The sequence below is a fragment of the Pezoporus wallicus genome, unplaced genomic scaffold (genome assembly GCF_028554395.1).
Source record: "Pezoporus wallicus isolate ANWC-B61680 ecotype Strahan unplaced genomic scaffold, APGP_CSIRO_Pwel_v1 contig_6428, whole genome shotgun sequence".
Classification (NCBI taxonomy): Eukaryota; Metazoa; Chordata; class Aves; order Psittaciformes; family Psittacidae; genus Pezoporus; species Pezoporus wallicus.
Window position 1 is genome coordinate 451176 of NW_026639269.1, and position 14167 is coordinate 465342.

Genomic DNA, 14167 nt, shown 5'->3' on the forward strand with positions numbered 1-14167 from the left:
TTCAGAGCAGAGAGACTGCAGATGCCTGAACAGTTATGATGCTGTATTTGTCCATGATCACTACATCCTAGTCCAGTGCAGGGTGATCAAAAACCAGACTATGATTATTCAGTCAATAATCACAAGAGTCAGTTAAGACTGGAAGGTAATTTCCAGATGACAGATAGGACATGATTCACAGTTTAACCTAATTACATGGATCAGGAATATGATGAATCAGTTAGTTATTACATTTTATAAAGCTTCTTTTTTTTCTTTAATTTGACAGTTAACAGACAAAAGCAAGCAAGAAGTAATTTTTTTTTTTTTATAGCATGCAGGTTATATACTAATTAAAAAGTTATCTATCACAGTTATATAGAAACTGAAAAATTCCATAAAACACATGTACTGAAACTAATCTCAAAAAAGGGCAGATTTTGACAACTGGCCTTTCTTCTCACTGAGGAGTCTCCCTGCTTTTCCAAAGGCTGTAATATAATTATTAGTTTGCACTCAGAATATATGCAAAGGGAAATGACTGATCCCTGACCAAGAGATGTTGGAATAGTCATTGTTCATGCTGCATTTAGAGATGCTGATCAGCAGGACTTCTCTACATAATTACGTCAATTCAGAATGTATTATCTAAAATAAAAAGAAGATTGATTTTGAACAAGATGGGCAATGCAGAAAGTCTGATATAAAATGGTTTTATGTACAATCTATGGGCAACATATATTTAGGATACAGATAATAGAAGTATGTAATTGCCTTCAGTCTCACGAATTACTGTATTTAAGAGTTAAAGTTCCTTACATAACCAGCATAATCAGGTTAATATTATCACCTGTTTAGCTGCAAAGTTGTCCATTGTACCACCAATCTACATTAAAAGATTTTTTAAGGTGCATCCAAGTTTTAAGATCTGTAATTCCCCAAACTGTATCAGCATTCTCAATGGATCCTAGTATCCTATTTCTAAGGATTTTGGGGAATAAAAAGAATGTGAGATTTTATGGGAATTTATCACATGGAAGTGTCAAAAATTGTATAGATTGTTACTACACCAAATCATGGGGTTTCAGGAGATTCAGGAACTGTCATAAATGAAGGGAAAATGAAAAAATAAAACCCTCTCAAAAAAGCATGAAATGCCAAATTGTATACTCAGCAGTGTTGAAAAAAAAATAATCTTAAAAGTATTTGTACTTTGCAGATTGCAAACTCATCAATCTGACAGAATCAAAGAGATTTTCCATAAAATGTTGTAGATCACATGCGCATTCCCCATGCACATCAAGCAAACATCATACTAATGAAGGCAATTTTCTTTCTTATATTTGACCAATACTGAAGTAACATTTAAAGCTTGTTCTAGGTTTTTTGTAAAGCAAAGCTGTAAACTGAGCTCTTCAAAACTCAAGTTCACCTATATATATCCATACCCACACTCACAACTTGCAATTTTCTATGATTTTGTAGCTTAAATACTGGATAATGGACATCCAAGGTGCTCTGTTTTGTAAAATTACTAACCAAGGAATCTATGGGTGTTTGGCTTAGTATGATCATAAATATGATTCTTTCTAGCTGAATAACTAAATATTTGTAATATATCTATACACAAGAACAAATAAAACGCGCAAATGTGCACCTCATCTAAAATCAAAAATCTACTCTAAAACACTGTTTTGTGAAACACTTAGAAGCTATTCATAAACAACCTATTGTTCTCATCAGGCTACTGTGAGGTATCTTTAAATACTGAGTTCTTTATTTGCAAGGTGTTTTTTTACCAATTTTGTATAATCCTATTAAATCAGAATTGGTTGTACAACTATGACACAGCAAGATTACCTAACACATGCTAAAGTTTCTAAAACTGTATAAATCAAAATTTTATGGAGCCACATCCCATCTCTCCCTTTCTGTGTCCCTTACTAGTAATGCTTCTGATTGTGAAACATAACAAACAAATGCACCAAATCACTGCTGTTACATTGGTCCAGCTTGAGAAGTACAGAAGAGGCCAAGAAGCAGCACCTGTGTATGTACTTTGACCAGATTCAAGTGAAAATAAGAGAGAGATCTATCTCCATAGAGGGTAAAGAGATTTAGCACAGCTATTTTCATTACGTTGTCACAGTAATTTTTTTTTTATTAAAACATGCTGACTTAACTACATTGTAAAAAGCTTTAAGCAACTGATGCAGAATTTTGAAATATAAATTCACGCATTGTTTTGATTTATGAAACAGATCTAGTATCTTCTTTTTTATTTTATTTTTTTCCCCAAGAAATAATAATTCCTTAAATGTGAAATGGATTTTCTTAGGTGGGAGTTCCAACAATACTCCATGAGTTTTGCAAAAAACTTGCACTTAACCATCATTTAATATCAGTCTAAACCATGTAATTAATATAACCTATAATTCCTGGTGAAGTAGCTTGTTTTTAGCAACCGGACTCCTTACTTGACTATACACTTAATATTTTTTTCATTAAATCTTTTTAGTATGTGGGTTTGCCAACAAAATTAGCAAGTTTAAGATTTTGAATTGGGAAGCTGAAAATTTGAGGAACAGGATTTTTGCCTTCTATCCACCTACAGGGGGTGGGAGGGGAAGCCACCTATGAGCTAGAACCTGCCAGTATTGCATGCATAAATTACCTCTCCTTCCACTGCATGCTCTTTTTGCCTTTGGCAGAAAGTATCTGTCAGCATTTAGATGATCAGGTCATAGTTTCCTTTCTTTCCATAAATAGATATGTCATATAAAATGAATCACGTTAGCCCACTACTGTAAATGATTCTTTCTTCCTAATACTTTAATAGCAGAAAGAGCCAAGAAAAATCTGATTCAACATAAAAAGGGGAACAATAGTCATTGACAGGTGTCTCAACTGGCAGGAACTCAGTAATCAATTTGCATAATCATACAATAATAATTTTCCTTTTCTTACAGATGTACAAAATACCAGAATATCCAGCTGAAACTATTCAGTAATCTTGTTTCACAAATTTGAAAGCTAGCTCAGTTTCTGTTGCTTTGTGCTGTGTTCTAGGTAAGCTTCAGCTGACAACTATATTTAGTTCTATATTGTTTTCTTCACAAAGTCACCAGCTTACATACACACACACAAATCCTATATGTTGAGACCAACTTGTAGAAAATGATGTGCAATAAAAAGGTAAACAAAATGACATATTTTCATGGTGAAGAAGAAAAAAAAGAACTGTAAATTGCACAAATCTTGCTGCTGCAGTGCCAGCAGTTGTCAATCACCCCCTCATTGCTTCCCTGTTCTCTTGATCCTGGAGAGAAGGAAGAATAGAAATTGTTTTGTGAACAAACAAAGAAATAATAAACAAACAAAAAACAAACCAAACCAAATTCCAAACAAAAAATAATAAAAATTAAAACATGTTGAATATATGATTATATGATAAAACTTGGTTTATTGAGAAAAAAGATGGAAACAGGAGCCCAGAAGACAGTGAATATTTTTTATCTCCATGCTTGGATTACAAAGTGCAGAATATTCATATGGTTTATTGCTTGCTGGAGACAGGAAAAAGTGAATACTCTGTATTAAGTTCCTATTATTTCTACACAATTCAAGAAAGCAGAAGAGACATGTTGCTATTTAACATACATTGTATATATGCTTGTCAGAAAACTTTTGATAAGCTTTATTTTATTACATGGTCCATTAGCAACTTCCATTGTTTGCATTACTGCTCCATTAAAACAAAAATGTGTTTTTCAACTAATATGACTAATAACAAACAGTGTCTTTTGTATTATTACCCAGGCTGCAGTAAACTGTATAATACTTGGAAGGCCTGAGAAACCATGAAAGCAAGCAGACATTTTAAAATCACTTTCCAAATAATATATATCATGTATCTCCAGAATAACTGACAGCTGCGTATGCACACAACAAAAAATATTCATGCCTGTACGTTTGCATCTTCCCATCAGTGCATATAATTTAATTAAGAACTTTTCTGTGTGAGAAAAGAATGAAATTGTTTGGAATCCATTTTAAAGAGTTTTTCAGGAGTGTCTGAAAGATTGAATTGATTATTTGAAAACAATTAATCCAAAATACGTTGCACAGGTCTTCTGCAACTAACCCTTAAGTAAACTAAGTGTGTGATACTAAACCAGTAACTTTTGAAAAGAGAGGTTACAGGATTTACCTGTATTTGACATAGAAAAACATGTGGAATCCCCAGACATAAACTGAGAAGAAGGCAATTGCAAATACAAAGTCTCAGTCTCAGTTCACCATGTTTGTAACATTGGAAGTTCAGGATCTTAACATCTCACTTAGACTCCAACTCACCTCTTCAGCAACAGAGGTTTTGATACGGGCTCTTCTATTTACCCAGCCCCATTGCACCTCTTTGTGAAACCCCTATTCAGGAATTCTGCATATAGGAAAAACATATGCAACAAGACTTATGCTAAGATTAATTAATTCATTTCAGCTGTGGAAGGTAGAGTACAATCAGTCCTGACTGACTTTTGCAATCCATAAACTCCTGAAATGGCTATTTTGAATTCACTTGCTTGTGGCAGGTAGCACGCCTATTGGCGGTAAGCAAGTCAATAGGTCAATATTGTCAGTTCACTTCTGCCTATACACTGAGCCTCTTCAGGGCTGGTGTGTGTCCCTACCCCCCATGTCCTGTTGATAGGTAGAATAAAAACTTTGTTTTCTCAGTGCACCACACTTGTGCCTCTTCTCCCCAAGAGTTTTGTCCACCGAATTCTGCATGCAAATGGTTAACTGTGTGTAGCAACTGACAGTTCCTTTATAATTTAAAATGCAAATAAAACTTACATTTTACATCTTTTAGCACCTTAACTAGAATTTGGTTGTATTTTCAAATCTTTTCCCACCAACTGATAATGCAATAGTTAAGCTTTACAATTGTTTTCTTTTTCAATAACATAGAGAGAGACACCTGTTTTGATTAGAATATACAGTGAAATTAATTATCTAACTTCATGTTTGTTATACATTTAAGACTACAGTATCTTACAAAGCATTATCATGGCAGGTTGCATAAGACTTAAAATTACACTTTTCCTTTTTTATATATAATACAATATCAGAGAATCATAGAATACCAGGTTGAAAGGGGACCTCAAGGATCATCTTGTCCAAACTTTATAGACAAAAGCATGCTTTACACAAGATGTCTCAGCATCCTGTCCAGTTGAATCTTATAAGTGCCCAGTGCTGGGGAATCTACCACTTCCCTGAGGAGACTATTCCAGTGGATGATTGTTCTCATTGTGAAAAGTTTTCTTTTTGAGCCAAATAAGAATCTCCCCAGGAGTAACTTGTGGTCACTACCCCTTGTCTTTTTCATGTGACTCCTTGTAAAAAGGAGTAGCCACCCTTTAAATACTGAAACATGGTGATAAGGTCTCCCTAGAGCCTTCTTTCCTCAAGGCTGAACAAACCCCATTCTCTCAGCCTTTCCTCATATGGCAGGCTTCCCAGTTCTTTGATCACCTTTTTGGCCCTTCTCTTGATCCTCTCCTACCTGTCCATATCTTTTTTGTATAGCAGAAACTAAAACTGAGCACAGCATTCCAGGTGTGTCCTGACAAGTGCCTACTAGAGTGGGGTAATGACTTCTTTATCTCCACTGGTGAGGCCCTTGATGTAACCCAGCATCCTTTTGTCTCTGTCACAGAAGCATACTGTTCACTCATAGTGAGCTTGCTATCCACCAGGACCCCTAGGTCCCTTTCCACGGAGCTGTTCCCCAGCCGAGTAGAACCCAGCCTGTGCTATACTCCTGAATTATGTTTACCAAGTTGAAACATACATACATATAACTATATATTTCAAAACTTATTTTGTGTTTTATGAACTTTACATTGATAAAAATAAAGCAGCTGTCACAATCTTTTCAGGGACAATTTTGGACTTCACATTGCAGTAATTATGCAAAACAACAAAATGCTAATTAGGTTTTATCTAGAAAAATAGGAAGATGCAAAATAGCACTTTTTAGCGCCCTATCTTTTGTTTACATTGTTCTTTCTGCTATTATCTTACTTCTCAACCTCCTCATAACAGAGTTTACAATAACCAGATTACTACCATGTGTAACTTATCCCTTAAATCAGTATATCCTTTATTAATGCACTAACCACAGTGTTCATATACATCTTAACACTACCTGTTTGTCTTTTTTTCCTCCACACAAACAGCATAAAGCAATTTATTCCTTTCTCACATCATTTCAATGTATTTTATATATGTTTCTATTTTCTTGGGTTTTATAATCAATATGTACTGAAAGTATCTTGGTGCCCATTTAGCATACAAAAAGGTCCTTCAGGCAGCACAGTAAACTAGTAGAAACTATTATTCATTTTTATCCAATTTTGCTTTAGCAGCTGAAAAATGCTATACAAAATATGGGATGAATATTACTTAATTATCATAGTTTGTGAGAGCTGTATAGTTACACAGCTATTTTTAAAGAAATCCTCCAGATTTTGCATGATGGCTAAAGAAATATAATTACCCAGAATCTAGTAGTGTATTTTTATCTCTGAAAAGAAAAAAAAAAACATACCCTGAAGCAGAAGTTCCAAGATGCTCCTTGCATTTGCATGCTGTCAGCTAAAAAAACAAGACTATAATTTTCCAATATCTGCTGAGTTTATTGTCTTGAAAAGTGCAGTTGTGGAGGGGGTTCACCTGTGAATGTGCTTTGTGTAACAAAGGGTATGTCACAGGGTGTGAGATGTCAATAGAAACCTGGCATTCAAATTCTTCTTTTTTAACCTCTACATGCTGGAATGCCAATAAATGTTTCTGTTTCTTTTCCTTATAACATTTACGAAGGTAACTGACTTTCAAATATAAGCAGTGATAAATAAAATATTTGCTTCACTGATGGAAGTTGGAAATTAAATCCTTGTTTACTGAAATCAGTGGTAATAGCAATGATTTCAGTGAGATCTCGATCATGCTACATAATTTCTGTCCCCTATGCTCATACCCACAGAACACAAATGGGTGCTATTCCTTGAAACAATCTTCTATTAACAGATTAGTGCAAAACAAGCAGGCTATTGATAATAAAAACTTTTGACTGAAAAAGAAATATTAACCCTTGTATGGAGGTGATGCAAGTACTAAAGGCCAATTAAGTACATTAAATGAAGAACATATGCTGCACCTCAAGCATCAGTAGCTTCTGTACTACCTTCTACAGTTTTCATAACTTTTTGAACTGAGCCAACAATCAATCAGAACACTGTTCTTGTCAAAAATGCGTGATGATACCCACTAAAAAGCTGAACAAATTGGTGATGTTCCCACATTTGTTTTAGCTGTATAATATAAATCAGTGGCGTGTAAAACAGTAATCAGACAACAGAACTGACAGCAGTGTCTTACAGTACTCCATAAATGTCATGCCTGAACAGATGACAGAGCAGCACTGAAACTAATGTTTGCCTTCCAGCTCTGGGGTCCAGATCCAGAAAATGACTGAAGAACCCAAACCAAGATATCAATTAAATTAATGCACCAAAATCTGAAGTTGTGAAAGCTTCAAGATCAAAAAGCTTCCAAAAAGTCTCTTCGTAACTTCAGTGGTATTTAGACATCTAAGACACCCCAGTTTCTGACTTTTAAAGGTCTCTAATTGTTTAATAATTGTATTTGAGAGATGGAAAATAATTTTGATTTTGGCAAAGTCAAACAAATCACAGCTCAACTCATCTGCAAGGTAGGCAATAGTCACTTGAAGGATTTAGTCTCTCACAGATTGCTGTATCGCCCACCAATTCTTCTGTGCCACATTCAGTGACAGACCCCTGCTTGTTAGCATAAGCAGCATACCCATCCTCTGATTCAAATATTGTAGGCATGGTAGAAAAGTAAAATGTGAGCTCAGTAAGAGTTCTTTCAAAAAATGGGTTTCAGGTGCTTCATGGAAGGATCCCTGGGCCAAGTCTGGATTCCACAAGGGGACAAATAAATAAAAATAAGCCACTGCAATGTGGGATACCCCTGTGGTCTGAGTCTTTACCAGAACTGACCTTGAGCTGTACAAGAAAAAGAGAGGTAAAGATAGAAAGACAGAAAGGAATTAAGGAAAAAAAAAAAAAGGCACCTTACCTCACTTTTAAATTCCCTTGCTGTGGCTGTCCATCGTAAATAGACAAAATATCAAAATCTTCCTCAAGGGCAAAAGTATGAAACGACAATTGTATCCTGTTACGTTCTCCTGTGATAATGATCCACGTGCAGTTGGCATAATTTGGATAACCATGAGGAAATCCAGGACTTTCTATAGTACCATTTGGTCCTTGTACTAAGCCTCCACAGTTCTGACCTGAAAAAGAAGAAAGGAAAACATCAGGTATTTTGGTGTTTTTTTCCCCTCCCCCAGTATATTCTTACGTGCCTAATAATAGGTAAATTTAACTCCATAATCATCGAATCATAGAATAGTTAAGGTTGGAAAGGACCTTAAGATTATCTAGTTACAACCCTCCTGCCATGGGCAGGGAAACCTCACACTAAACCATGTCACCCAAGGCTCTGTCCAACCTGGCTTTGAACAGCACCAGGGATGGAGCATCCACAACTTCCCTGGGCAATCCGTTCCAGTGCCTCACCACCCTTACAGTAAAGAACTTCTTCCTTATAGCCAATCTAAACTTCCCCTGCTTAATTTCTAACCCATCACCCCTTGTCCTACCACTGCAATCCCTAATGAAGAGTCCCTCCCCAGCATCCTTATAGGCCCCCTTCAGATACTGGAAGGTTGCTATGAGGTCTCCATGCAGCCTGCTCTTCTCCAGGCTGAACAGCCCCAACTTTCTCAGCCTATCTTCATACAGGAGGTGCTCCAGTCCCCTGATCATCCTCGTGACCCTCCTCTGGACTTGTTCCAATAGTTCCATGTCCTTTTTATGTTGAGGACACCAGAACTGTAAACTGTACTCCAAGTGAGGTCTCATGAGAGCAGAGTAGAGGGGCAGGATTACAAACACCATATAAAATTGCATTTATACAGTTCTTTCCTCCAGACTCTAAATCCCCATAGCTGGATTTTCTGAAACATGTACTATCTTTATGCAATGAATTATTATTTGAGGTTATGTAGTATTAACAGTTTATGACTTATTCATCCAAATGTGAAATTTAAGCATTAGCCTTGATGCCATAAATCCAACAGACTGGCAGTTTTAATGCTGGAGAGTGCTCAGAACTTTTTGGTGATGGCATTTATAATGTTTTCATATAAATACTATCGTATTAGAGTTTCTGCTGTTTTGAAACATACTTTCAACACAGTGAGCAAAATGTAGACACACGTTTATTACACATTTTGTTGCAACCAACATTAATATTTTTATACTTCAAAAACACAGTGTCCTGGGTTCAGCAGTAGCAATCATGTTTTTTCCTTTGTGTTAACTGGTGCAGTGCTGTGTTTTGACTTCTAGTTTTGAGAACAGCGTTGGTGAAGCCGATGTTGTCGGTTGTTGCTAAGTGATGTTTACCCTGACCAAGGACTCTGTGAGGCTCATGCTCTGCCAGGGAAGAGGGGAGGCTGTGAGGAAGCAGAGGCAGGGCGCCTGACCCGGGCTAGCCGGGGAGGTATTCCATACCACAGCACGTCATGCCCGGGGTGGGGGGTAACTGGGAGTTACCCGGAAGGACAGGAGCTTCCGGGTGGAACTCGTTTTCTTGGCCGGTGGTATCGTATTCTCTTCCCTTGTTATTTTCCCTTATCATTGTTTTAGCTGATAGTAGCGGTGGTGATTTGTTGCTGGACTGTTCTTGTCTCAACCCGTAGGAGTTGCACTCTCTCGATCCTCCTCCCCGTTCCTCCGGGAGCGGGGAAGGGGAGAGCCCCGGTGCAGGGAGGGGGGGGGAGACGAACACGGACCTTGATTGTTGTCAGCTCGGCACCACTCACTGGGAGTGAGTGAACAAATTACCTGACTGGGTTTAAACCACGACACACAGCAACATTTCTGTGGTTTTATAACATTTGTAGTGCCATCTTTATTGTGATCAGGAAAATGTTATTTTTAATTTTTTTAGGATTCTTAAAAAATTATACTAAGGGTTTAATTAACAGGCATTTGTGCCTGGTTTGTACATCCTACAGCCCTTGTGGTGGTATGATAGCTCATTAACAGGATGTCCTCAGCAAGAAACCTTGACTTAAGGTGCACACTTGCTAATTTCCTACTTGATTTTGTTAATCCCACACACACCGGCTGTACTGGCTCATAGCTGGAGAGAAGCATTAATGAAATATTTGAACAGAGGAAAGTTTAAGGACATTCTGTGCACTGTAACACTTGGATTATTGCATGCATTTTAAACACTTCAGAACAAGTATAATCCGAGCATTTTATTGTTATACCTAAATGAGGCTGCTATTTTTTTTTAACTTCCCAGCAGTGGGTCTCTGAGACTGAACCTTTTTGAGAGCAGTGCTGTCAAATGATTGCAGGAAGTTTCTTCATAAAATGCTAAAACTAAAGAACTAATAGGTAATCATTTTCTGCTCAATCTCAAATATAATGAAAACTCTAATGAAGAGATAAAAAGGCTATGGGGATTCAAGAAGCCTTTAAAATAAAAGTCTTCTCCAGGTTATCTACCAATTGATTTACATTAATGAAACATTGGTAATATTAAACATTCCTGAAGAAGGAACCTATTACACCATTGTCCTGGGTTCAGCAGTAGCAGTCATTTTTCTCCTCCTTGGTAGCTGGTGCAGTGCTGTGTTTTGACTTTTGGCTCAGGAACAGAGCTGATAACAATGATGTTTTGGTTGGCCAAGGACTTTGTGAGCCTCATGCTCTGCCAGGGAGGAGGGGGAGCCAGGATGAAGCAGAGACAGGACACCTGACACCTGACCCAAGCTAGCCAAAGAGGTATTCCATACCACAGCACGTCATGCCTGGGATGTAACTGGGAGTTAGCCGGAAGGGCTGGGAGGCTCTGTGGTTGGAGGAGGTATCGGTCGGTGCTTGGTCAGGCTGAGGGGGTTGAGTTATTGGTTGGCTGGTGGTGAGATGATGTATTCTCTTCCCTTGTTATTTCCTTTATCGTTATTATTATTGGTGGTAGCAGTAGTGATTTGTGTTATACCTTAGTTACTAAACTGTTCTTATCTCAACCCGGGGAGTTGCATTCTTTTCGATTCTCCTCTCCGTCCCTCCAGGAGTAGGAGGAGGGAAGGAAGGGGGGGGAGTGAGTGAACGAGTTACCTGACTGGGTTTAAACCACGACAACCATGAACTTAGCATGAAAGTTTCAGTTATGTATTGTTCCCTGTAACTTGTCAGCACCGTTGCAGATGCTTTGCATTGTATTCCTCTTCCTACAACCACAAGAGAAATGTCATACCAGTGTCACAAGCAATTTAAAATAATTCAATTATTACAGAAATAATGTTCTGAAAACAGAAAAGTAAAATCATAGTGACAGCCCACCACCCTAATATTCTAATGAGCCACTTTATGTCTTCAACATTCAGAAATTGGTTTGTGTAAATCACATATGCCCTGAAAGCCGTGCTGCGCGGCAGCTTTCCTACTGCTCTAGTGTGAAAGGGCTGCTTTGAAAGAGGAGAGCTACCAAGTCTAAGTTAGCAATTCACCTAAAATTTATCAAAGACAGAAACACCTTTTAGGAACAGAAATTTGTAATTCTGGTGTATAGAGAACATAATGCAACATATGTAGTTGCATATGTAAATGCCGTATGTTCACTACATTTTTGACTTCCAGGGAGACAAACAAATTACCTCCCTAATCTCTGAGGGAATCCTACATCTAGTTTACCATAAAGCTGAATATTGCTGCGGTAGAAAGTGAGCCCTCCCACCCCCAAACCAGCCATAACTCAACAGCTTCCTTATAGAGGCACTTGCTACCTACTTGCAGTTTTTGGAACTGTCAGTGATTGCTCTTTTATTCTAAAAAGGTGCTTTGTATTCCTTACTGTAGATTCAAGTTATTGTGCATTATTTTCCTGGAAAACAACCAAACTAATGACAAACAAGGCAGACAGCATTTTACTCTGTTAAAAAGTATTTCTTATCACGTACAGCCTTTTCTTTCTCCAGTTTGCTTTTGCTCTCCTGTATATATATCCCCCTGGTTCTGAAACTATTCATAAATGTGCTACCTATTCACTTTGTACCCAAGAAATATTATGCAAAGGAGAACCATAAAGGAAAACCATTACTGTGAATTTCTATTTAGGTTTGCTCTTAATTTTATATGCATATATATATAAATACATACTTATTTACTTAGTGTTCAGTAAAGACATCAATAAAAATCCCAGAAATTTAATAGACAGTTAACTCTTAGCAATCTCATTGCTACCCACTGACAATTGCAAAGATCTTGCTTCTGAACTAAGCAATACTCAAAGACATTTTAAGAGCTGTACAGACCCAGAAAACTGACATCCTTCTAGGTCTGTCCCTGTCCAGTTAAAACATAAAGCTTGTTAAGAGAGAAGTATTTGGAAAAAAGGATCAGCTGTTATCTGTATAATACCTATTTTGTCAATATACATAAGTCTAAAACCTTCAGAACTGTCAAATGTTACACCTCTGCTGAGGGGTAAATTCACCATCAAATCACCTAAGAGAGATTCAATAGGAGGATAACTTGGAGAGCAGGAAGAGGCTTATGGGTGACAGCTGGCAATGAGTTGGCAATGCAATATCCCACAAAAAAAGTATTTTCTGACTGCAGTGACATCACCGACCATTAAGAGGACACTGATGAGATTAATTAATAATATTTTGTTTCTTATGGGTGCCTTAATAGCATAAAGTGTCAACAAAGTAGAGAAATAGAACACACTGTCAAGAAAATATTAAAAGAATATTAGTATCAACAGAGTTTAAGTGGTTGTGCTTTGCTGAATGTAAACACAGAAGACAACCTAGGCTGAATATGAGTGAAAACGCCCTAAAAAATTCTACCCATGCAAGTCACTTTTTTTTTCTGGCCTTGTGCCAAATAAAAAAATAAACCTTGCTGTTTTTTCACAAGTCATGCAGTCACTGAGTACAATACCAGTACACTGAAATATTTTAATTTTAAAGGTGTATAAGACTGCAAAAATTTATTAATATGACACCACATTGTTGTTTATATGAATATAAACTACACTGCTAACATTAGCTGTCATATGTTGTTCGTAAGATATTTCAGAACAGCTATTTTAATTTTATGATATAAAAAGTGTAATTTAAGAAAACTGATGCTTTTGTAGTTGAAAATTGTTTACATTGATTTCAGCCTTATTTTATCTTAGGAAGGTTCTTTTCATATCCATACCAGCCCTATTCATAGCTGCTCAGGTTCAGCATTGCTCAGTTGTAACCCCTAAGTAAGAGCTCACCAAGAAAACTTAAAGGACTGCAATTTTGACTTAAACACTGAGGTCAAAAGGGTGATAGAATCACTAGGCATCAATAAAATTTAAGTATGTTTTGTCATAAGATTTTTAATAAACCGCACAAAATACAAACTTATAAAGAGGGTAGATTTAGATTTAGGTTAGATATTAGGAAGAAATTTTTTCCTGTGAGGGTGGTGAGACACTGGCACAGGTTGCTCAGAGAAGTTGAAGACACCCCATCCCTGGAAGTGTTCAAGGCCAGGCTGGATGGAGCTTTGAGCAGCCTGCTCTAGTGCAAGGTGTCCCTGCCCATGGCAGAGGGATTGGAACTACATGATCTTTAAGATTTCTTCCAACCCAAACCATTCTGTGATTGTTTGAAAATATTCTAAAGATTGGATTTCTTTTTGGGGGGCCTTTATATTTATCATGACTATGTTTATCATCTCCTACCCACCTGTTTACCAGTATCTAATAATTAGAACTAGCAAAGTAGAGATTCATTCATATTAATATTTTTTTTTTCAAGTTTCAAATGCTTTGAAGAAAAAAAAGACAACCATTTCTCTTCTTGTAATTCATGAGGAATTTGTGGAAGAGTGATATATTTATACACATATATATGTGTATATATACATAGTTACATAACTTTTTTTGCAAGATGTCGGTTTTGAACAAGCAAACTACAAAATGTGTCAAAACTAGCTGTAGCAAAGTGAGTGATGTTAAAGAT

At 36.9% G+C, this 14167-nt stretch overlaps 1 protein-coding gene across 1 annotated transcript in view; it reads right to left on the reverse strand.

The window, feature by feature from the left end:
- The window catches only part of LOC130601751 (CUB and sushi domain-containing protein 1-like), a 577589-nt gene that overhangs the window by 347976 nt on the left and 215446 nt on the right, over positions 1-14167 (reverse strand). The window contains exon 2 of the mRNA XM_057414031.1: positions 8152-8368. Within this exon, the coding sequence (XP_057270014.1) occupies positions 8152-8368 (217 nt within the window). The remainder of the gene's footprint in view (positions 1-8151; positions 8369-14167) is intronic.